The following is a 25,800-nucleotide window of genomic DNA, read 5'->3' on the forward strand; positions in this document are numbered from 1 at the left end:
TTCTAGTTCACTGACCCGCTCTTCCGGTTGAACTAATAAAAAGGGCTGTATTTAGTTTATTAAAAAAAACTCAAGAAAGAGATCTAAGCATTCGTAAATATTAATAAAATCAATAGTAATCTGTTTCAAATTCAACAGACTTAAGATTTGAATATTTTACAATTAAAAGATACTTAAAAAGAATCAATGTTTGTAACTACAGAATTATTTTTAAGTTGACCTTTGAACTTACAACACACGGGTGAGCAATTTTGTAGTCTGGTAACACACCTGCTGATATTTGACTTGCTCATACAACTAAAACTATAACCAGTCTATCGGGTTTGCGCATCAGTTGCGTGGCTTTGCATACTGCACGTGTTTACAACTAAATGGGAAGCGTATCTGATTGTCTCGTCAACTTTCGGGATTCAGCACTCAACTAAAATGGGAAAAACTCCAAAGAAAGACAAGGAACGTAAAGAAAGAGTGGAATCAGTTGAAGAAGATGAACCACAGGAGCTGACATACGAAGAGTTGGTGGAAAGAATTGCGCCTATAGCGAATCCTCTAGCTCCAAAGAAACTGACAAAAAAACTCTACAAAACCATCAAGAAAGGTATTTATAATGGAAACATGTCAGCTCGCCCCCTATTCACCGCCCATTACAAAGTCGCCCCTCATTACATGCATGAAGTCGCCGGAGTCAGACAACTCGTCCGTCGGACAACTCGTCCGTTCGGACAACTCGACGGTTCAGACAACTCGACGGTTCGGACAACTCGACGGTTCAGACAACTCGACTTTGAGACAACTCGACGGATGGCCGAGACAAGTCGACGGTTGAGCGGCCGACCTCCGAAACTGTCATGTTTACACGAACTTTCCTGTATAATTCCTGTGATTCTATTATTTATCAGTTATTATTTATCACAAGAAAGTGTGGTGTCCCAGTGAAGATTACCAACAACAACAACTCGATCAGACATGTATGGTACAAAAATAATTAAAATGCGGGGTCATGGACTCGTGGTAAAAAAAAACTTAAAAAAAAACACGTATCAATTATCCGTTTGCCCGGATATTAAACCCACCCACCATAATATACCCCCACCCCTGGGGCCGGAACGCCCGTGCATCATTGCCAAGTCACTAGTCAGTACATCCCTCCATCCCAAGGCCGCTATCTACCCCTCCTGCGCTGAGCCCCCGTCAAGGCCATCCGTCGACTTGTCTTGACCCCAAGTCGAGTTGTCTGACGGTTGAATAAATCATCCGTCGAGTTGTCCGAACCGTCGAGTTGTCTGAACCGTCGAGCTGTCCGAACGGACGAGTTGTCCGACGGACGAGTTGTCTGGTCTATAAGTCGCCCACTGACAGAGTCGACCCCCCCCCCCTCGACAAAGTCACCCGTTCTAAATCTAACTTAGAATCTAAGTCCTAATCTTTACTCGCTATATTATAAATACTAGTGCATGTACTTAGTCGTGTTAATGTTATAGTTATACTTACTTTAGAAGATGAGGTGAATTGTTGAATTGAAGTTGTTAAATTTTCATAAATTTTAAATTTAAAATATTGTTTATCATTCTTCATAATCATAATATGTTAATCTTTTTAGGTTTTTGTTTTTGTAAAGGATTTGTGGGATAACTTTCCGTATGGCGCCACCACTTTTGCACTCATTTTTACAAAAAGGGATATATCAATCAGGTAAATTAGATACTATATTATTTTATTTCGAATGAAAAAGTGGTGGCGCCATACGGAAACTTTTCCGATTTGTGTACTTTTTCAAAATGTCCACAGATTTTCATTATTTAACTTACACGGTTTGAAGATAATGAAAGTTGAAATAGTAGAAAGCTTCACTTCAAATATTACTTACTGAGGTGCTGTAGTTTTTGAGAAATGAGTAAAACAAGTCACAAAATAATTATTTCTGTGACACTGTTTTATTTCTCAAAAACTACAGCACCTCAGTAAGTAATATTTTAAGATTAAGGGAAGCTTTCTACTACCATTATCTTCAAACTTTAGAAGTTCAATGTAAATATGTGGACATTGTGTTTTTGATTAGAAAAAAGGGGGAAAAAGTACGTAGACCCTTTAAGAAGATGAAACGAAACGAAAGATGGGATCTGGAGAGATTACCCAGTTTTTAAACATTTGCTTGTGAAATAAGTTTGTTGTATTGTCTTCTTAAAGTTTACACTACTGTACTTACTTATATTATTTGTGTTTTACTTTACTTTATTGTGATATAAAGTAGCAATGAAATAGGATGGTTTTATATTGTTTTAATGAATGAAGTAATATTTGCAACATCTGTTCAGTTGTCTTAAATTTCAAGCTGTATATAGGCTGTTTCTTTAATTAAGGTAAGCCCTCTAGCCTATATTGTTTTTTTACTAACTCTTTTACAACTCTTGCAGATGAGAGCCTCTCCAAAAAGCTATAGCCAAAGACTTCGTCGTGAAAGACTCTGCAAAACGCCAGGCCGCAATTTTGCACTGTCATTTTGTGAAATGACTTTATCATTCAGATTTTAACATTGGGAGAAAGTCTTGTGTTTTTTTACCGGAAACGAGCAGAAAGAAAAACAATCGCCCTTGGGGAAATTTTCAACTTGTTGTTATAAACCATCTAATTGACATTTAATAATGTGACCAATATCCCCATGGTAGTTTTTGGCCATGATGGATAAAATAGTATCAGTTATTTTTTTGTTTTAATTAAACAGTTGTGTATTCTTTTGTGTGTTTTTTGTTCCAGCTTCAAAAGTGAAAATGCTGAGAAGGGGAGTAAAGGAAGTGCAGAAGTTTCTCAGAAAAGGAGAAACAGGGTAAGTGCAATTGTGCAATGAACATTCATGATACTTCCTTGTATCAACCCCCCCCCCCCCTCTCAATTTTTGTGGAGGAAATGCAACTGAATACTTTCAAATTAAAATTAATTTCTTTAACTCAAAATGAATACATTGTGTTTTCTTCATTGTGTCTTCTGGTGGTCGATGGCTGTCGGAACGCCCAAGGGTTACAATTACTGCTGTTTTTAACTTTCCTATAAGTTCCATCTTGCACCCTTTTTTTATTTAATCAAGGTGAGAGCCGCACAATTCTTTGAACTTGTTTCCATTTTGTTCCTTCAAGGTTTGTGGTGTTTGCTGGAGATGTCACTCCAATTGAAGTCATGTGCCACCTGCCTGTAGTCTGTGAAGACAGAAATATTCCTTACGCGTACGTCCCAGCGAAGAAGGTAACCAACAATTTATTATTTATAGACGATTTTCATTCACTCTTTCCTCTGTTCCAGCCGCATCAATGTGATGCACTGCTATGATGGGACCATTCAGTGGTGTCTACAGTCCTGTATAAAAAGGGACAGTTTGTGTTATCTTCAAGCAAACTTGGATTTTTTATTCTGATTGGTCAACCCATAGCAACACAATCAACGCACAAGCAACGTATCCTTATAACTCTCTGTTAGTTCAGGGTTTCATTTCTAAACAATTTTCTAGTTTTTGTGTATGTATTGGGATTTTTTTTCTTCTTAGGAATGAAGGATGAGATAAAACTTCAAATAGCTTGAAACATAAAACATACCTGGGATTAAAGTATACATTAATTTAGCTAAAAAGTGATCTGTCCTTTTTTTTTTTTTGCATTTTTTTTTTTTTATTTCATACAAAATTTTGTTTTACCCTTACACCGATAGGTATTTAGCACTGTATACCCAGGTAAGGGACACCTCTATGAGGGAATTGTAAATATGCAATAGAATTTTGCAAAGGGCACCACAGCAAAGGCACCACGGTAGTTGCTGATGTGGGTGCCTCGAGTTATTGTGAGGCCTGTACAGTGCTTAAAGACAGTGGACACTATTGGTAATTGTCAAAGACCAGTCTTCTCACTTGGTGTATCTCAACATATGCATAAAACAACAAACCTGTGAAAATTTGAGCTTGATTGGTCATCGGAGTTGCAAGATAACTATGAAAGAAGAAAACACCCTTGTCACACAAAGTTGTGTGCTTTCAGATGCTTGATTTCGAGACCTCAAAATGCTAAATCTGAGGTCTTGAAATCAAATTCGTGGAAAATTACTTCTTTCTCGAAAACTACTCCACTTCAGAGGGAGACGTTTCTCACAACGTTTTATACTATCAACCTCTCCCCATTACTCGTAATCAAGAAAGGTTTTATGCTAATAATTATTTTGATTAATTTCCAATAGTGTCCACTGCCTTTAAATAATACACATCGGCCCACGGTTAAAACAAAAGTATTATCTTTATCCCCGATGCAATCTTAAAAAGGTCTATTTCATCTCTCAAATTAACCCATAAGCTCTTTCTTATTGATAGGATCTTGGAGCAGCTATGGGAGCTAAAAGATCAACTTGTTGCGTCTTGGTCAAATCACATGAAGATTACGCAGATGTCTTTGAGGAATGTCAACAGCTTGTTAAACAACTACCACCACCAATCTAAATGATTAGTAAGGGATTAGTAACTTTTTAAACCTAGGACCGACAAATTTTGATATTTTCTCCAGATAAAAAAAAGTTTTTTGATTTAGAGCTCTAGTACTAAGGACACTGGTCCTAGAACCCAGGACACTAGTCCTAGAACCCAGGGGTTATCAAAAGGTTTAACTGTCATCATTTTGATTTCCTTCTGAAGGGGAGTCGACTTCACAAAGAGTTAGGACTAGTCCTAAGAGATATCAAAAACGTACAGCTAGTCCTAAGTTAGGACTCAGAACTCGAGATAAGACTAGTCCTAACTCTTTGTGAAATCCACCGTGGGATCCCAGTTTCAGACTTATACATCAGCAGTGATTCTTACTCGTAATATACACCCAAAGTGTCCTATATAATTTTTAGTTTTTAGTAATTTCCTGTTTTAATCATACAAATTCCATTTAATTTTAGAGAAATACTTTTTTGTATTCAGTTTGTTTCTCGGCACAATGATCTGCAAAGCAATGTTCCAGACCATGGCCCAATTTCATAAAGCTGTATAGCACAAAATACTGCTTTAGCTTCTTTGTTAAGCGAAAACATTAGTTGGGTACCAGTTGTAATAATGTCAACTTTATGGTGTGTCGGCTGGTAACATGTTTCTGCTAAGCAAGATTTTTCTTTGCTAAGCAAGTTTTTGTGCTTACATGGTCTATGAAATTGTGTCCAGAACTCAATGCGATACTTTTAAGGGACACGTGGTGGTAGCAGACTTCAAGAATCGTTGTTTTGATTTGTTACCCAAGCTCAGGAAAAGAGTAAACAATAGAAAACGTAATGACTGGGCCCATTTTCATAGAGCTGCTGAAGCAGAAAATATTGCTGAAAATTTTTCTGCTGAGCAGAGATGAGCAGGATACCAATCACAGTTCGTGTACACGTAACATTGTAGTTTGTCTGGTAACCTTTTCTGGTAATCATAACTTAAGTGCGCTTGGCTAGTTTTTTTGCAAGCTCTTTGAAATGGGGTCCAGTATGCCTGCTGCCAGCCAGCGTATCTTTTTCAGTAAATGTATTGTTAGTTTTGTTTGAGGTTTTGGTTCACTTTAGGGTGTTTTTTGTTTTGTTTTTGTGGGGGGGGGGGCTTTTTGTTGTAACAGTTCTCATTCACTACCAGCTTAGAAGGATCTTACTTGAAAAGGATTTTCTGCATCTATAGATTATCAAATTCAATTGCTTATTTTAAATGTAAATATTTGGGTATTAACAAATTCTCTTTCCAGGTTCTAACAGTTGGTCATCATTAATTACAAATTTTAATTTTAACCATTGTTTTTTTAGGAATCTTTTGTTTTAAAATCTTACTTTTCCCTAAAACTTCAACTATGTATTTACTCCAAAGCATTGAATAAACACTGTTCTGTACATAGCATAACATTCTTTTGGTTGGTTTGTTTGTTTGTTTGCTTGCTTGCTTGCTTGCTTGCTTGCTTGCTTGCTTGCTTGCTTGCTTGCTTGCTTGCTTGCTTGCTTGCTTGCTTGCTTGCTTGCTTGCTTGCTTGCTTGCTTGCTTGCTTGCTTGCTTGCTTGCTTGCTTGCTTGCTTGCTTGCTTGCTTGCTTGCTTGCTTGCTTGCTTGCTTGTTGGTTTGTTGGTTTGTTTGTTTGTTTGTTTGTTTGTTGGTTTGTTGGTTTGTTTGTTTGTTTGTTTGTTTGTTTGTTTGTTTGTTTTTGTTTGTTTGTTTGTTTGTTTGTTTGTTTGTTTGTTTGTTTGGTTGTTTGTTTGTTTTTGTCATTTAACCCTAGCCTATTCCCTGGGTCTTTGGTTAGAGCCTCTCCAGAGTCCTCCGAAATATTCCAAACCACCAAATTTGTTTGACCTATTCGAGATGAAATTTTCCAAACTTCCTCAATTTTGATTTGGGTTAAAAGCAGCATACCAAGTGTGTGTAGAGTGACGAGTACCTACACTTGTACAGTACCTGGATGGATGCTAAGCCTTAAAGGCACTGGACACTTTAACCTCACTTCAACCTCTTTCCATAATGAAACCATTCTATGACCATACACAAACTAAAGGCATGTGAACCGACATTCGCAATACCATAGGTTTGACCACAGAGCAAGGGTTTGACTGCTTTGCTGAGTGTTTTTTTTTTTTTTAATAGCTTGTATTGTAATGTTAACCCTGAACTTGTCAGGAACTGTGAGTCTATTCTTTATAATGATTTCCCTTTCGCAATGGAATGGTTGATCGTCCAAAATATCAACTTACTTACTGAAAGCAACATTATCACGCGCCGACACCGGGCAACTTTTGTTTTACCACTCAAGTAAATTAGCGCCACCTAGTGTGCATTATTAATCAAAATAATTTATAAACAGCGCCCACTGTTGATGGGAATGGCTGGGGCGGGAGTTTACATTAAAGGTGTCCCACAAAATTGAACCATAAAAATGTTTTTGAAGAAGACTAAAATTTGTGTTTTTATTATGTTTTTGGATGCTGAACAAAGAACAAAAATTGCACATACAGTCACTGGTCTGAAGTTACTCTTTAAGATAACTAAGGCCGTGTCCGAAACGACGACTTCGGCTACAGCTACGTCTAGATCACCGCGTCTGTCAGTGCATAGAGTAAGGACAGAGCAGTGTTGAAGAATAGGCAGACGCGCGCGATCTAGCCGTAGCTGTAGCCGAAGTCGCCGTTTCGGACACGGCCTTAGTCTACTTCATGTACTTCTGAAACGTTTTTTTACTTTGAAAAACATTGCAATTCAAGGCACCCGATTATGCACAGCAAAATCATACACACGAAAAATGACAAGTTAATAGGTCAACATTTTTATTTTGACATCGGGATGTTCCAACGTTGCCTCTCTCGTAATTTCCACGTTTCTGTAAAAGTTTACTGAGAAGTTACTTCTCAAATTCTTCAGTGAAAGAGCTCAACAAACAAAACTGACAACAGAGGTCTACCTCCATGCTGGGGACAAGCAAGTTGTTCGGTGAACCGCGACCACAAAATCGCCACAGTTCAGCAGTCAACTGTCACACAGGCGGCAAGGCCTGGGAAATACATTCAACTTCCTGGTTCGTTGGAACGTTCAACGAGAACAGTCGAGAGGAGTTTTTGGTTGTAGTTTTAGTTTGTATGGACCTACATTGCTTTACTGTGGACCCTTGATGAATTTTGTTCATGCACTCGAGACCAGGGTAAGTGAAATGTGTATTTTTATTCACACAATCACTCATATGAATTTAATTAAGTTTGGGCAGTTGGGACATCGCTTTGAATAGTGTTTTTGCCAACCAGGCGCAAGGAAGGCCAAGAGAATTAATTTTTGCATTGACAATCACAATGAAAGTCTGGGGTCAGTGATCACTGACTGATGATAGTGATGGGCCCATATTATAAATAGTGCCAAGGAAAAGTTTCCGTATGGCGCCACCACTTTTTCATTCGATATGATATAATATAGTATCTAATTTACCTCAATGAGATATCCCTTTTTGTAAAAATGAGTGAAAAAGTGGTGGCGCCATACGGAAAGTTATCCAGTGCCAACTTGGCCAATCTACTTTGTTTGTTGGCACCATTTATGCATTTGGTTAGACAATTCATGTTGTAAAATAAAAATGATTGTGGGACAGTTGCATTTGTTGTGTACATACAAAAAATCACATTCATTCGTTTTGTTTTATTTATTATGGTGGTCTTGTGTTCCTCTATGTATCGTAGGAGGTCCTGTTTTCGAGGTGTCCCTAATATCGTGGCAAATCTTTTACCTCTCTGTGCGTGATGTAAACAGTCCCTAGATAAAAATTGTGTGGTTTTATTTACCAAGCAAAGAGTCTCCTCTTCTTTGACTAAAACTTAGAAACACGTAAGGCTCCACTGGTCATTTGCACTTGTAACTGCAAAAAGTTTGGTATTTTAGGCATTTCTACAAGGTACAAAAATATGTCATAATGTTGAGGCCATATAAAAATATTTGCCCACTGAAAAAGTTTCACCAAACACTATTTCAATTCACAATTCATGATGATCAAAATCATGTGACTGAATGTTTGCTGAGCATTCTTGAAAAAAAAAATACCGAGGCTTGAAGAAGCCATGTGCCTTATATCATTTTCTAATATTTTTGGAGATTTTTATTTTGTAACCCTCGTATCAATACTATTATTTATATTAAAATTTAAACATCAGCTTGTTGATTCAATTATCACTGTTTATTTATACGCTTTATTATAAATATTGAGAAAAAAAATAGAAAAAAAAATAAATAGAAATCAGATTTTGAAGCCAGTAATTATTCACACTTTTTATATATAAATATGTTTTTTGTTTTTTTTCCAAGTTACCATGGTAATTTAAAAAATTTAATAAAAAAATATCTTAAATAAAATGAAGGCAACTGCTGGCTATACAGTCATACACAGAGTCTCAAAGAACACTTGTAGTCACTGCAGATGTTGCTTCCATGTATGACTTCACTGGGAAACCATACTGTCTCGTTTGCCGTGAAAACAGGAAAACCTCAAAACAAATGGGGCCAGTTGAAGTCATCCAAGATCGGTGTGTGGTGTGAACATTTCAATGTCCATCAAGTTTTAATACATGTTTGCATACTTCATATTAACAAATAAAGATAATTAGGGCATCGGTTGATATATGGCATCATTATTTTTCTCCCAATTCAGAGAAAAGGTCATAATAGCGTGATTAACTGGTAAGCAGAGGATATGTTTTGAGTTTGTGTTGTGGACTTAAAACCACAATGAAATTGACATGTTTTCAGTGTTTTGTTTTGTAGATTTTAGGGACTGCTTGATTTTAAAATCACAGTGACATAGACAGTTGCATTGTTGTTGGGTGTTTTTTTTTTTTTTTTTTGAGAAATTGTGGGGGGGGGGGGGGTCAGAAGTTTGTGCTTTTGAAGTCACACTGATCATGGAGGAAGAAATTCTCCATGCACTGAACAAGACTTTCCATTCTTGTGTTAATTTTTTTTTAAATCTATTAATGATTAAGAAATTTCCATTTTTTTAAATTTGTTATTCTTTGAATTTAAGAGAGTTAGTGTTTTTAAAATCATTGAATCATTCCATTGCTGTTTCTATAAACTTTGTTTTACTACCACAGTGAACACATTTCCATTGTTGTTGATGATCGTTTTGTATTTTGGAGCTATGTTTTTTAAATCACAATGAACACAATACTTTCATTGTTTTTGTTTGTTGGTTGGAGAGAATTCTGAAAGAGAATTCTGAAAAACACAATAGGATTTTCAGTCATATTTATTCTTCTTAATCATGTATTTGAGTGGGTGAAATCACAAGATCTGAAATAATCTAAAAAACATGTGTCTGTTTATGATATTTTGATTTCAACTGCAAAAAATATTACACAAAAAGTGAGTAAAAACTAAATATGTTTTTTACACAAATGAAAAGTGAGATATAATGCCATTTTTTAGGACATTTGATTCTGAAATGGCCTTTTTTTCAAGTTTGGCTGTACTTACATGTAGTTCTAAAACAATTAATTGGTGCTTTAGTTTAAAGGAACACGTTGCCTTGGATCGGTCGAGTTGGTCTTTGAAAAGCGTTTGTAACCGTTTTTTATAAAATGCATATGGGTAGAAAGATGTTGTAAAAGTAGAATACAATGATCCACACAAACATGCCTCGAAATTGCGTGGTTTTCCTTTTACCTCGTCGACTAACACGTCGGCCATTTATGGGGGTCAAAATTTTGACTCCCATAAATGGCCGACCATGTTAGTTCGCACAGTAGAAGGAAAACCACGCAATTTCGAGGCAAACTTGTGTGGATCATTGTATTCTACTTTTATAACATCTTTCCAACCATATGCATTATATACAAAACGGTTACAAACGCTTTTGTTTTGACCAACTCGTCCGATCCAAGGCAACGTGTTCCTTTGAAGTAAAAGTTAAAATAAAAAAATTCTTTCAACTATTCATTGTAAAATGATTGATTATTTGTGATAAAAAGAATGATATTTGTTAAATCAAATCGATATATGTTATTTATTTTCTCTGTCAAGTATTGTGGGTACTTCATTGGTTTGGTGACTCGCTTCTGTAAGTGACTCAAAAAAGCTTCCCACAAATCCTCAATTAGGGATTTGATGTTCGATTCAAGATTTGTCCTCAATAACAATAAGCCATCTATCATAGGAAAATACAAAACAAATTCAGGCTAAATTACGCTGTACCACTTTTGTCAAGTTCTGTTGGAGACATAGAGCTATATTTATTGACTAGAGCGCTAACACCCCGTTGTACACGCACTAAGGTTTTGAAGCTGTGTGGGCACATCCATGTTTATGTACAAACCAAAACAAAAGCTTGAAATTTTGTACGGTAATTGTACGGCTGTTTGCATGATAGTGCAGCAAATGTGAATGCACAATCTCCTGATGAGCGCACAAACTGCGAGCCTCATGTGGGTCATGTTTAAAATGCGCGTACACTTTTTTAAGTACGTCAATCAAGTCGAACTTACAGTTTTCGTAGCACAGACAGACGCAAATGGGCAGTCGCGTACGTAAGCGCACACGCCGAATGTAAAAAAACACGCGCCAATGTGAATTAAAATCGTTCCGTAGTCACTCAACACATCAAACATGTCTGCACCCAGGGTGGCTTCAAAACGCACAGCAAGTTAGCACTCTAGTCAATATTATAGCTGTATGGTTGGAGAAAGTATGACAGCAAACCTTTGGTAGTGTTCAAATGAAACCAGACAATAATGAATGTGTATTGACTTAAGGTGCAAACAGCTTCCTAAACTAGAGTTGCGCAAATATGATAATTAAATACCCTGACTGCTACTGTAGTTTCATTAAAGGGACTATACAATGATTAACTTTTGAAAGAGTAGTTTTGATGATTTACATACAAGTTGTTCTTGAAAAGTTGTTTAAACTTAAGTTTTGAGTATATCACAGGATTAAATTACATCAAGTCAACTAAATACAGGTACATTTTGTAATGCTTTCTTTGCAGTAACTGCAAAATGCCACGTCTTTAATATGAATAAAAATTATTTTATTTCTTTTGCAACAAATACAGAATTGGTGGTAATTCAACAACTGATAGGCCGTACAACATTCATTTGACATTTTATTAGTAAAACTTGTATGAATTATTAATAACAAGTGATAAGCGGTTTAACAGAATCCCAATTGTCAATATCAATTAGACCTATGGGGCCTATATTATGTAGATCATTATTTGTTTCTCTTTTCTTTCTACAGATAATTTTGAGCCATATTGTTTTATATTTTCCCATCTTCTGCTGAGACGAAACCCAACTGCCATGCCGTATCGAGATAGACAAGGCCGGACCTGTGGTTTCATGGATTTTGAAGAGCAGGATCAGAGTGGCCGGTTCTTCCGTCGTTATTTCATGATCAATCAGGAAAAAGGAATATTTGCCTGGTACATGGATAACCCATCTGTAAGTTTTTTTTTTTAAAAGAAATCCACTGCAAAGTTTAAATCTTGACTTTGATGAATTTGTGCATAGGGTTTGCCTGGGCCCAATTTCATAGAGCTGCAGGGGTCGAAATTGCCACTAGCCCGCTAGCCCGGGACTACCAGATTTACAGCTGGGCTACTCATTTTTCCAGTTTGATAGCCCGACGGGCTAGTGGAAAAATAATGCAAAAATCATCATCACAAACAATAAAGAACTATGTTATTGGTGTATTGTAAAGTTTGAGCCGTGACGCGAGACATAATGTGTCTTTCGGGCTACCAAAATCTAATCAGGGCTACTAAAAATTATTGGTCACTAGCCCTGCTGACTACCATGGAAATACACTTAATTTCGACCCCTGGAGCTGGTTCAAAAGCACAAAAATTTGCTGAGCATGACAGAATTATACTTACCAGAATAAGTTTTAAGCATTTTTTTTCTCGCTTTTAAAGCTGCAGCTCTATGGAACTGGGCCATGTACTTGTCATTACAAGGAGGCCGTCAAAATATACCAGTAGTCTTTAAGATTTTCCCAAAATGGAAATTTTTAAATAAATATAAAAACTTACTTGGTAAATGAGCAACGGAGAGCTGTTGATATAATTAAACTTAGTGAGAAAACCTGCGCAATCAAGTACAATAGGACTGAAATCCAATCCACATGCATGGCTCTATTTTGAGGTGGGACTTTGTTGTGTACGTACTTTGTGGAAACTTTCCTCGGAAATGTTTCTTATTTTTCATTTTTTTATGTTATAATTTGTTTACTTATTTGCCTTTTTGGGGGGTTGCTTTTAGTAAGATTCAAGTTTTAAAGATAGTTGTTTATATTCAAAGCATCATTACAATATGTTGAATATTGTAAAATTTAGTCTCAAGTATTTGATGGAATCAAATTTTACACTTTAAATACTTAGAGTCATGTTCGATTGTTTGGTGTTATTTTTATTTGTTTAGAATCTGCAAGAAGGAGCAAGTACGTCTGGAGAAATACAGCTGTCCTTAATATCAAATGTAAAGTATACATTTCAGTTCAAGCAACGGTTTATTAATGCTGCCATTTATAGAAATTTGTTTTACAATGTCACAGACCAGGAGGCGATTTCACAAAGAGTTAGGACTAGTCCTAACTTAGGAGATATTTAAAAAACTTAAGGCTATTCCTGAGTCCTGACGAGTAACTCTTCCTATCTCGAAATACATGTAGGACTAATAATAACTCTTTGTGAAATCAACCCAGGGCAGGTTTTGTCAACCGTGGTTTGCAAAGTACCCCGTGACTAGGCCTGGGCGATTATGACTAGTATAGTGTCAAAGTTGCGACTATTGACTGCTTTGTCTCGTCACAGCTGGTGCTTTTGAACTCACCTGTTAATCATGCCCAGCTAATTACTGAAACAATAGTCGAGACTTGTCATTCAGTCACAAGCACTCAAAGAAGATCCATACCTTATGTGTTTGATACCCATGAAAGATAATTGTCACATTCACAGTCAACAGTCAGCATTTTTTCATAAAGATATTGCATAATGAGGTATTTTATTCAAATGAAAAAAACAAGACCATCGGGCTTGTCCCATTGTGTGTTTGCTGTCCAAACACTCACAGGCCTCGGACCTGTTAATTTCGAACCCTTCACCTTCAGAATTCCATTTTGGCCAAGCTTTATCCTTCCACTTCCAAAATATATTCCAAATATGAACTTCACTGTATAACTAGACTTGTGGACAAGTCGTTAAATGTCTGTCGCGGTGATAGTGTTCCGACTCTCCCAGTGACTGCTGGCCCCCCGAGACTACTGCTCTCACGACTACAGTCCCGTTTAATGGGGAGTAGAAGTCGGGCAACCAGCAGCTCGCGCAAGAACAGTGATCTCGCGAGAGCACCGCCACAACTCGACTATCTCACCGTGTGGGACCATTAACGACTTGTCCACAAGTCTACTGTGTAACACACGGTGACTTTGACTTCCAAATAGCGCAACCAAGATAATTGTGATATCAGGTGATTTGGGTCTTTTATTTGTAGGCAAGAGACGCCACCAAACAAAGACCGAAGGTAGAATTCTGTTTTGGTAAGTGCTACTTTCAACTTTTATTTACTTTAATAATGTTAATAATATTGGAGTCTTTTAAGGCGCATCCATCAATTATGTGCTTTTAAAGGCGCTTGAACAAAGATAAACACTTTTTTAAACAGGTTATTTTTTTATATTTTTTTTTGAGACCCAGTTATGTAGCATCTTAGGATTAACAAGGTGCTGCAGCGCATAAAGCAGCCACTACCAGAAACACAGGGGCAAACCCCTTCTCTTAGGGATAAAGCACTGATAAAGGTTTGAGACCCAGTTATGTAGCATCTTAGAATTTACATGGTGCTGCAGGACACTCGGCAGCCACTGCTTGTAACACAGGGGCAAACCCCTTCTCCTAGCGATAAGTACTGATAAGAAACTTGGTTCTTGTTGATGCATTACACAATACCCAGAACCTACATGTAAGCTGTGTATAAATCTTCGGCCCCTCCTGAAACCGAGCACTGTTCCTGTTATAAATGTCAAGATACAGCTTTAAATGTGTAACATCAAGCCCTGCAGTATTGTAGGGTTGCTTTTACGCAAAATGTTCAAGCAGCATACTTAAAGGCAGTGATCACTATTGGAAATTGTCAAAGACTAGTCTTCACAGTTGGTGTATCTCACCATGCATAAAATAACAAACCTGTGAAAATATGAGCTCAATCGATTATCAAAGTTGCGAGATAATACTGAAAGAAAAAACACCCTTGTCACACGAAGTTGTGTGCATTTAGATGGTTGATTTCGAGACCTCACGTTCTAAATTTGAGGTCTCGAAATCAAATTCGTGGGAAAATTACTTCTTTCTCGAAAACTATGGCACTTCAGAGGGAGCTGTTTCTTACAATGTTTTACACCATCAACCTCTCCCCATTACTCGTCACCAAGAAAGGTTTTATGCTAATAATTATTTTGAGTAATTACCAATAGTGTCCACTGCCTTTAATGTGTGTAGAGAGACGAGTACCTACACTTGTACAGTACCTGGATGGATGCTAAGCCTTAAAGGCACATGACACTATTGGTAATTGCTCAAAATAATTGTAAGCACAATAACTTACTTGGTAACGAGCAATGGAGAGCTGTTGATAGTATAAAGCGTTGTGAGAAACAGCTCCCTCTGAAGTAACGTAGTTGTTGAAAAAGAGGTAATAATAAAAGACTTCAGCTAAAGTCTTTTATTATGCATCTGGAAAAACATCAAGTAATGCAACAAAGGTGTTTTATCGTTCATTATTCTCTCGCAAATTCGATGACCAATTGAGCCCAAATTTTCACAGGTTTTTTATTTTCTGCATGTTGGGATACACCAAGTGAGAATACTGGTCTTTGACAATTACCAAACGTGTACAGTGGCTTTAATACAGTGAGTCATTACATTGATTAGTGCATACAGGATGAGCAAATGTCACTGCCATCAAGCATACATGTAACACTGACATGACTGATAGTATCAAGCAACACATTACCACACAGGCCTGTGTACTGCGTTTTTGGTAGGGCTAGGGCACCAAGGCATTTTTCTCCTATGAGGAAGTTGTAAATGTCTACAGTCGTGACAGTAACACTTCAAGGGCACCCAAAGCAATGACCAGGGGGCATGGAGGTGATTGCCTTTGTTGCCTCTTTGAAGTGTGAGGCCTGACAGCCTTGGCAACACCTTGGTTGGTTAGTTTGTTAAAAAGTATCATTTTTGTTGTGGATGGGATTGTATGGGTGGTATTGGACCACAAACAGTCCCCTGTGGGCAATGGACCCTGAAGTCTTTGATCTTGGTGAAGCCTTGTTTTTCGAGTTTGTTTTGACTCTAAAAAAGGTAATTTTTTAACAAACAAACAAACAAACCAACAACAACAAGCATTCGCGCTAGTCTCCGCCTATAATTTAGTAATGAGGGAGCCCTTAGTGATATGACAGCCAGCGCGCAGGGGTTAGTTCATAATTCCATGTACAGCAGCAGGTGCTCTATGATCACGAAGACAGTCAGACAGTCCCCCTTTAAAACATGTTTAACGAGACAAAAATAGACCCTAAAATGAATCATAATGCCATTGTATCAAGAATACAAGTTAACAAGGAGACTCATCGTTTTTAAACCTCGGGATAAGTTCAACATCAGCCCTCGTCACTTTGACCTTGAGAACGCCATTCTCCCTGATTGTTATTATGGTTGACGACCCATACCAAGTTGTTAAATAACTCTCAACCCTTGGCATACAATCTTTACTGGTCACCGTGGGGAGCAATGTCCCCTGTTACAGTGACCATGTCACTCTGATTTTCATGGCCCTTGACCCCTATGCACTTGACCCTTGTTGATATGATAGCTGACCTCTGTGGTAAATATAGGGTCTATAGTTAGGCTTTGTCCAAGAAGTTATAAAGAATTGGGGTTGAACAGAGTAAAATTGGCATGAGTGGGATTTAAACCAACACCCTCTACCAAATGAGCCATCTACCCCTATGTTTGCTTTGTTCGGGGTGTGGGTGGGGGGGGGGGGTGTCATTCAGAACACATACAACAGTTAGCTGCCATGTAGCCAGGGATCACACACCCAAGTTTACGATACACTCTAGTACTATAGGAAGTGAAAGCCAGGGAGTCACGAGACTGACAATAAAAGACACAGTATGTGAAAGTTTCAGCTGAATACGGTGTCTACTTATTGAGAAAACAGCAACAAACTGTCGCAGTATTTTCATAAGTTGACAGTGGGGCACCAACCTGCAGAAATCTGAGTAACGATTTAGGAACAACTAATTTTAAAGTTTAAACTTGTATGCAATCTGTTCTTATTTGAATATGAATAGAAAGGTCACTTTGTACGGGCTAGCAGGCCTATACTTTGAAATTCATCTGAAACTGCCGCATCACATGTACAATTTGTGACCCGTACACTGTAGTATCCTGTTTGTTTTTTTGCTAAGCAGAAGTTTCTTGAGGTATATTTTCTACTTAACATTGCTTAAGCAGCTCTATGAAACTCGGTTCTGAGAGTGTCAATCGTGAGCCCTGCATACACAAAAAACACACAGTTATGTGTATGGATATTAATGATGATGATGAGGCTTTAAAATCAACATGACCCCACTTTGATACCCTTTGACCCTGCCTTGACATCACAGATTGTAAACCCAACCAGAAACTGTGGGTCAATTCAGGTTATCCTTTATTCAGATCTACCCGCTTTGTTCAGCACATCCCCTGGTGGTTTGACAACAAGGAAATAAGTAATTCTTTATCTTTCGGTTCTGATCAGTCCCCTTATCTGTGGATTGCAGGGTTCAAGTGCAGGGATTTCCCCCCTCTGTAAAAATTATCTTCCCCCCCCCCTCATTTTGGCCTCACCGGTGTGCTCTTGATTGGGGGGTTATTGGCCATGACCTCTGTAGTTGGGACTTCCCAGTTGTTAGATGATTTATTTTGCCAGATTCTGTTAGGTTTGGTCAAAGAGGAAAGTGCTCAATGGCTCAGGCTTAGGCTCTGCCTGTAATGTACACTTTTGGTTACAGGACTTTGGTTACAGGCATCAAAGTAACAAACCACAAGCTGATAAGGGAAACTGACTGTGTAATTTTTTGTATAATTTTGGGTTGGATGAAGAAAACTTGACTGCATGTGTAGAGAGGTGGAGTTGAACCTGCAACCTCTGGATTTAACACGCTGGTTCTCTACCAACTGAGCTATCTGGCCCTAAAATTTGTGTTATGTTGGCAATCTCCCTATGTTGTGAATATCTTTGTTCAGGAAGCCAGTTAGGAGCAGTTCAACCTGTAGATCAGGGATCATATTCCAAGTCCTGCAAAATACAATACACAACCTGGGAATGGTAGTTAATGGATCTACCACAAGATAGTAGTACATGGATCGCCTTTAAAGGGTTTGGGTACTTTTTGTATGATACAAAACACACACAATTTGTTGATGTTCACGTTCACATGTTTGCTCCCGTAATCAGCAGCTAAACCTCACTAGTGATGGTAGAAAATATTACCTGTTAAAAGGTGAAGTAGTTTTTGAGAAACGAGTAAAACAATTTCCCAAAGATAATTTTTGTCTCACAAGAGACGAAAAGTATTTTAGCATGAACAACGGATACACGGTTCTATACTTGTCTTGACATCTACTCTCCAAATGCCAATTATTTCCTTTGGGCATGTGTGCATGAGAGTTCAGGTCGCACAATAAAAATGTCTGCTTGAATTCTCTTTTTAAACATGTTAAAGGGTCAATAATTTTCATTTTCGTAACCAATTCCTCAAGGGGAAAATTTGAAATAGGGACATAAAGTTCAACATCCATTAAAATAATCCCCCAAGAAAATCTATTAGAAAGTGGCTGTCATCTTTGTGAATTTTTCTATATGTTTCATTTTACAAATATTTCTCTGAAGGGAATTAAAACAGTTGCTAGCAACTGGTCATGGCATGAAGTAGTTAAACCTAGACTGAAATCTTGTTACTATAATGGAATGCTGTGTTTGTAATTCTGTTGACACAGTTCTGCTTTTTGTTTACTTGATCTTATAAGCAGGACTGGGAATGTTGGCGTAGGCGTACCTGATGATACTGTCCTGTAATTTTAGGGCGACAAGTTGCTATTTTAAAAAGGAAGGGAATTTCCCCGACTTGGTGTTGAGGTTTTTGCGTGGGTGTGCCCTGTTATCATTAAGTGTTAATTATTCTGGAACTATTGTACATGTAACACAAGTTTTGTCCTTGCCAACTACTTCAAAAATGACATCTGTTAACATAGTATCTGCTACTAAGTAGGGTTCAAGTTGCCTTGAGACTCTGGGCTATCTCTAAGGTCTAGTGGTAAGACATCTGCCCTAGCAATGCAAAGGTATGGGTTTGAATCCCACCTGAGTGATTTGCCTTTGAATTTTGTTTACAGAACTCTGGAAAGTTCTGTATACAGTGCTTAATACACATGGTTGTAATGGGGGAAAACAAATTACATTCTTTATCCCCGAGGCAAAACTAACATTTATTGTTGTTTTTTTAATTTCTTTTTATTTGACTACAGTTGTGACTATACCATCAAGGAATTATCACTTTCGTGCGGACAACCAGCAAGACTTAGAAGAGTGGGTTCTTCATCTAAATGAGGCATGCAAAATCAAGGTGGGTCTCCTTTAACATTTCATTTCATTGATGGCTTTAAAGCACTGGACACTATTGGTAGTTACTCAAAATAATTGTTAGCATAAAAACCTACTTGTTAACAAGCAATGGAGAGCTGTTGGTAGTACAAAACATTGTGAGAAACAGCTCCTTCTGAAGTAATGAAGTTTTTGATAAAGAGGTAATTTCTCACTCAAATAATTGAAGACTTCAGCTGAAGCCTTTTGTTGTGCATCATCTGAAAGCACACAACAAGAGTGATTGTCCTTTCATTATTCTCTAACAACTTCGACGACCAATTGGGCCCAAATTATTTTATTTAAATGCATATGTTGGGATACACCAAGTGAGAATACTGGTCTTTAAGAATTACCAAATGTGTCCAGTGCCTTTTGACTTATAGCAAGTCTTGCTGGTATTTTAACATTTTGGTTCAATTGGCGATCAGGCTGGCACAGTGTTTTCTTGCCCTGCTTTTCACTTCTCTTGCACCCCATCTCAGCGCCTTGCATGTGTGGATTGGGGTTTCAATCCCACCCTCATTGCTTGGGGTTTCCCCCCTATGAGAGGTTTCCTTTCCCTCGCCTAACACTGAACATGTCGACTAGTTTCCTATAATGTGCATCCTGTTATTGGCGCTTCTGCTGTTGGATGTGATAAAAACAGGCTTGTGATCTATCAGAATGTTTTACTGATCTCCATGCACCTTTAGTTTGTCTTGGAAGAGGCAAACTTGCCTTCACAGAGATGCAAAGACTTAGCCTTCTTATGATCTGGGCCCAATTTCATAAAGCTGTTAAGCAAATTTTGAATCGGACATCAGTCACTACAATGTAAAGTTAATGTAAATTTGGCTAGTAATCCGTTTCTGTAAAGAAATATTTTTTAGAGCTAGGCAATTTTTTGTGCTTTCAGGCTTATGAAATTTTGCCCTGGGCCCAATTTCTTGGCTCATCTTACTGCCAAATTTTGCACTTGCGATCGCCATTCTCTGTGCAAGCGCCAAATTTCAGTGGTAAGCGAAAATGCCTAGTAACATGGAGTACGCACGCGCATAAGCAAACAATTCCCTGCTAACCTGTAATTATACACTTATCTATGGGATTTCTTTTTCAAAACAGTTTATACTATTATCAGCTAAAGTGTTACATGTGTGCTCACTAAGTAACTTTATTGGGTCATTAACTATGGAGTATTTACCAATCTATGATCATACTCAACCCTTGCAGATCTGCAGGTCTAGACTCGCAAGGAAAATGCATGTTTAAAAAAATACCTGACAGGTAGAGCAAAGTCCAAACAACCCCAAGCCCAAACTCATAAACTGCTTTCCATCTGTTTTAAAGGTACCGGTTCCTGAGGCAACGAAGACGAGTCCCCCTCTAAAAGTGGACATCTCAAGGGCCAACAGCCTCGGCAGTTCATCCCCAAAGTCTCCTAATAAATCGCTACTGAGCTACAAGACGGAAATCGTTGGTGGAGTGGTACACAGAAAGGCGGTAGAGGTGAGGAACTAGACTTACTGGCAATTTGTGATGTGTCATGTCCGAGCGGTTAAGAGCACCGGATTCAATCCCTGGTGTTTGATCAGCAGAGTGTGGGTTCGAATCCCGGTTGCCGGTTGTGACACTTGCTACGTAAAATTTGGGAGGTAGTGCTTCCGCCCCATTGCGTATTGACCAATCACAACTCGTTGCACAACCAAAAGTCTGACGCTATAAAGTCTGACATGCGTGCACGTATGCTTGGCGTGCACGGCAGAGTTGTGCAGAATGGCATTGGAGAGGCTCACATGCTCTTGCTCATACGTGCGCCGTGGGCGGAGCCTAATGGATCGGTGCTCACATGTTCTTGCTCACACTTGCACTGTGGGCGGAGCCTAATGGATCGGTGCTCACATGTTCTTGCTCACACGTGCTCTGTGGGCGGAGCCTAATGGATCGGTGCTCACATGCTCTTGCTCACACGTGCGCCGTGGGCGGAGCCTAATGGATCGGTGTATTGTCAAAGAGTCTGCGTGATTTGAGTTAACTGCATGTTTTTAAGTAACAAGAACCTACATTGTGGCAGGCCTGGAATTCAATCTTTAAAAGGGCGATGTCATTTTCAATTTGCAAAGGGCACTTCCATTGGAAAATCTTAAAGTCATCGGGAAATTTTTCAAGGGGCAACAAGGCCAAGACCAGGGGCAATGGAGGCCATGTCATGCCCGTAATTCCAGGCCTGATGTGGGCAAGCAAATCTTGGCCCTCACAACTGTTATCTGTTGACTAAATATACCCAACAGAGTTCGTTTAAATGGAAATCCAATGTCCCCTGGAGAGTGTATTTAGAGTACAAGAAACTGGTGAGTGCAAAGACTGCTTGCACGTTGCACAAAAAAAAAAACGCATGAGGGAAATTTGTTTTCATTTGTCAGACAAATGTGATTTGTTTTTACCCCTTCATCAATGTTTATTGAGTACTGTATACTCAATGCTTTCCTGATTTGTGTGAACAATATCCACTGTAAATCATTCGGAATTAAACCCATGATCGTTACATTGCCGGAGCAGAAGCTTACCTCTAGACTACTGAGCTAGCCCGGTGGACAGAGGCAGTTTGAATCCTTGGCGTTAGCAGTGGGTACCGCAGTGATTTAATAGGTGTTACTTTTGCATTGGGGGTATTGTATATAATTCGTTTTTAACCTTACAGTTCTGTGTTTTAAGCACTGCATTATAAAATCTTTCCCGAGTTTTGTAAACTGCCTCTAGCCACCAGGCTAGCTCGGTGATAAAGAAGCAAAAACTTGTCGATTGGTGTGTGTTGGTCATATGTAGTCCTAAAGCTGAAAGGTTGGTGGTTGATTTTACAATCATATAAATGCTTATTGGCAGTTTGATTTCAGCCAATCTAGTCATAGTGTGGTTCGTAAGCATGCTACTAACACTTTGAAAAAGAAACAGCTGTATACATGTTGTGAAAAAGGGAACTGTTGTATTATCAGGACTGATACTTAACGGAGGCAATAAAGGCGATTGCCTCGATGCCCCCTGGTCTATGCCTTGATGCCCTTGAAATGCTCCAGTAGAAATTTACAATTGACTCATAGGGTGCCCTTTACCAAGGAGAAAATGTTTTGGTGCCCTTGCCCTTTCAAAAACAAAGCATACAGGCCTGAGTTATCACAGAGGATTGAGCATTAGATCAAAAATTAAACAATTTCCGTTTTTGCTGACAAAAAGATTTTATAAGAAATTTGTCTTGTTTTTTTCCATTGGTTTATAGGGTCAGGACTAGTGACTATTTCAAATAATTATTAATTGGAAAAGGGTTGGTGTAGCGGTATCATTCCTCGCCTTCCATCTCTAGGACTTTGGTTCAAATCCCACCAGGGGCAATACGGATCAGCCCATAGAGTTATATAAGAACTAGAGGGTGCACGAGTGATGCTTCGTGCACAAACGCCACGGGACCGCAAGATGACAAGCGCGTCATTCTGCACGCGCGTTGAATATGAAATACACGTTTGAGGTTTTTTTTATTGAACGCTCACGCGATGCTGTCTGTTCAACTTACAAAATGGCCGCACAAACACACGCTGTGAGATGCCAGTTTTGTCAACTTAGAAAATGGCCGCCTTCGCGCATGCCGGGGTGCGTATATAGGCCAGTGCGCCCTCTAGTTCTTATATATAACTCTATGGATCAGCCCCAACCTGACTGTGAGTGGGTTTCCCCTGGTTGTGTGTGGTGTGAACTCATTGATGTATTGTGTTGATGGATTCACATTAACATCGGAGGATGGCATTTATGTGTATTAAATCTTCAAAACCACTCAGTGAATGATATTGAATATAGTAAGAGGGTTGACTGTGTAACTGTGTAAATGCATTCACCACAAATTGCGGGCTGGTATAGTATAGTTATCCTTCAAATCCTTCAAAACAATAGTGGATGATTTTGAATGGCCAGACAGTAGGAGGGTTGACTGTGTGTGTGGTTGCATATGCTACACCATACAGCAGGGTGGCATACAATGTACATACTTTATCGATCATTCAAAACTTAGATGATATTGAATGGCCATAAAGTAGGAGGGTTTTCTGTGTTTAATGGCCAGATAGTAGGAGGGTTGACTATATTGAATGTCCAGATAGTGGGAGGGTTGACTTGATATTAAATGGCCAGATAGTGGATGAGTTGACCATTTGAATGGCCAGATAGTGGGAGGGTTGACTATTTGAATGGCCAGATAGTGGGAGGGTTGACTATTTGAATGGCCAGATAGTGGTTGGGTTGACTATTTGAATGGCCAGATAGTGGGAGGGTTGACTATTTGAATGGCCAGCTAGTGGGAGGGATGACTGTTTGAATGGCCAGATAGTGGATGGGTTGACTATTTGAATGGCCAGATAGTGGATGGGTTGACTATTTGAATGGCCAGATAGTGGGAGGGTTGACTATTTGAATGGCCAGATACTGTAGTGGATGGGTTGACTATTTGAATGGCCAGATAGTGGGAGGGTTGACTATATTGAATGTCCAGATAGTGGGAGGGTTGACTTGATATTAAATGGCCAGATAGTGGGAGGGTTGACTGTTTGAATGGCCAGAAAGTGGGAGGGTTGACTGTGTGAATGGCCAGTTAGTAGGAGGGTTGGCTATATTTTGGCCAGATAGTGGCATGGTCGACTTGATATTGAATGACTAGAAAGGGGGTTGACTATGGAAGGATGAATAGATTGTTATTAAAACTGTACTGTATGTTGTACCACATTTATATCTGATGTGAAGAACAGTGATAAAAGGCAGAGTCACCAGCCGGCTTGTACGTCGTCGCACCTCAAGTCTCATCTTGAATATACACCTGTAGGTATCTCCTTGTAACTATACCAACACCTCGCCTGCCAACACCTCGCCTGCCACTCCCTTCGCCTGCCACCCCTCTCTCGTCTTGTAAATTGCTGCATTTTGTCAGATTGCATGCCACTCTGCACATTTCAAGTACATTCATACTGCGGAATTGTTAACCACCTCGGGTCAGTGTTAAAAAAATGTTTAAACGAAATCCATGTTGGAACTTTTTAGAGTTTCCGGAGTGATAATTTTCATTTATTATTGTTATTATTTATTCGATCAATTTCAAAAAGCACAGAAACAATACTTGCAAACAAAAGTTTATCTACGGGTAAAAAGAGTTTCCGGGGTAATAATATCACAATGAAACACTGAGTTGACAAAGGAAAGACAATTAAGGTTTTCATAATAAGCACTGGAATGTGTTCTCTTTATGAGTTTGGTTCACCTTGAATTGAAAAACCTGTGGGAGATTTCAAACTTAAATGCCAGTACCTCTGGCCCTTCGTATGGGGAAAGGAAACTAGCACGGTAAATGAATGCCCGGTAATTTACAAAAAGGTCTGCCATCCAGCTGACTGACTAAAAGGTTCTAGGGTGCTCCAAAGTTGTCTCAGGTGTTTAAAAAAAAACGGTTTGGGAAAAATTTGGCCTGTATGCATGTCATCCAAAATAAAGTGGTTGACCTTGATGTTTTGAAGGTACGTTGCATAGGCCTGCTACTTCAAAGAGGCAACAGAAGTGATTGCCTTCATGGCCCCTGGTCATTGCCCTTGAAATGGTCCAGTAAAAATTTTCTCATAAGGTGCCCTTTAGCAAGGAGAAAATGCCTTGGTGCCCTTGCCCTTTAAAAAAAAAAAACAACAACAACATACAGGCCTGGGTTTTTTGTTACGGTGTCTCGATCGTTGATGTCAAGATTTGTTCCCTATCTGCATGTAGTATGAATCCAGCTTCAGTTTGATGCATTCGTTGTTTGTGGTTGCCTGCCATCTGCATGTAGATTTACACGTTGTATGCACAAGCTGTGGAGGTCATTGGACACGGTCTATGTTATGCCCCAACTTGAGTTACTGTCCAATTGACAATTGGGCCTATCCCAGTTTGAAGTTACTCAAGCTGGGACTGCCTAAACTATAGAGGGTAAGGCCAACTATGTTATGCCCAACTTGAGTTACTGTCCGATTGACACTTGGGCCTATCCCAGTTTGAAGTTGCTCAAGCTGGGCCTGTCTAAGCTATAGTTGGAAAGGCTAGCTATAGTTGGGATGGCCACTAAGTTAGGGCATAGTTTAAACCGAGATGAAACTATCATGTTGGTATTGAACCGTTTTTAAAATCATAGCTTGAATTCTTCAGTGTCTTACTCTTTAGAGCTTATCTGTGTGTGTGCTTTGGTGTTGGTTAATGTGATTTAAGTAGATCTCCAAATTATATCGAGAACGTTTAAAGCCATTATACACTTTCGGAACAGAAAAAAAAAAAAAAAAGTTCATAGATTTACAAATAACTTACAGGGTTTACAAAAGGTAATGGTGAAAGACTTCTCTTGAAATATTATTCCATGAAATGCCTTACTTTTTGAGGACACATTAAAACAATTATCAATTCTCGATATCGAGAATTACGGATTTATTTTAAACACATGTCATGACGCGGCGAAACATGCGGAAACAAGGGTGGGTTTTCCCGTTATTTTCTCCTGACTCCGATGACCGATTGAGCCTAACTTTTCACAGGTTTGTTATTTTATATATAAGTTGTGATACACGAAGTGTGGGCCTTTGGAAAATACTGTTTA

At 38.7% G+C, this 25,800-nt stretch overlaps 2 protein-coding genes across 5 annotated transcripts in view; both read left to right on the plus strand.

The window, feature by feature from the left end:
• The first annotated feature begins 332 nt into the window (after nt 1-332).
• On the plus strand, nt 333-5,865 carry LOC139940530 (H/ACA ribonucleoprotein complex subunit 2-like protein). The gene is made up of 4 exons (XM_071936823.1): nt 333-598; nt 2,755-2,824; nt 3,132-3,237; nt 4,346-5,865. Exons 1-4 carry the CDS (start codon nt 427-429, stop codon nt 4,469-4,471), a joined length of 474 nt encoding a protein of 157 aa, XP_071792924.1. The 5' UTR covers nt 333-426; the 3' UTR covers nt 4,472-5,865.
• A 1,271-nt stretch (nt 5,866-7,136) lies between these two features.
• Nucleotides 7,137-25,800, plus strand: part of LOC139940496 (pleckstrin homology domain-containing family A member 1-like) — a 32,274-nt gene continuing 13,610 nt past the window's right edge. For 2 of the 4 annotated variants that reach the window (XM_071936781.1, XM_071936784.1), the window contains exons 1-7: nt 7,141-7,657; nt 11,731-11,933; nt 12,912-12,968; nt 13,983-14,028; nt 19,061-19,158; nt 20,505-20,663; nt 23,937-24,011. In XM_071936781.1, coding sequence (XP_071792882.1) covers nt 11,793-11,933; nt 12,912-12,968; nt 13,983-14,028; nt 19,061-19,158; nt 20,505-20,663; nt 23,937-24,011 — 576 coding nt within the window. In that variant the 5' untranslated portion in view covers nt 7,141-7,657; nt 11,731-11,792. Of the gene's footprint in view, nt 7,658-11,730; nt 11,934-12,911; nt 12,969-13,982; nt 14,029-19,060; nt 19,159-20,504; nt 20,664-23,936; nt 24,012-25,800 lie in introns of all 4 variants that reach the window. The other 2 variants (XM_071936783.1, XM_071936782.1) reach the window with 2 other exon arrangements.

The sequence above is a fragment of the Asterias amurensis genome, chromosome 8 (genome assembly GCF_032118995.1).
Source record: "Asterias amurensis chromosome 8, ASM3211899v1".
In the NCBI taxonomy this organism is placed as follows: domain Eukaryota; kingdom Metazoa; phylum Echinodermata; class Asteroidea; order Forcipulatida; family Asteriidae; genus Asterias; species Asterias amurensis.

Excerpts from the sequence above, each read along its gene's own strand:
- LOC139940530 (XM_071936823.1), top strand. The coding sequence starts at position 427 with ATGGGAAAAACTCCAAAGAAAGACAAGGAACGTAAAGAAAGAGTGGAA. Across the intron at positions 599-2,754 it reads CTACAAAACCATCAAGAAAG|CTTCAAAAGTGAAAATGCTG; the intron begins GTATTTATAATG and ends TTTTTGTTCCAG. Across the intron at positions 2,825-3,131 it reads CTCAGAAAAGGAGAAACAGG|GTTTGTGGTGTTTGCTGGAG; the intron begins GTAAGTGCAATT and ends TGTTCCTTCAAG.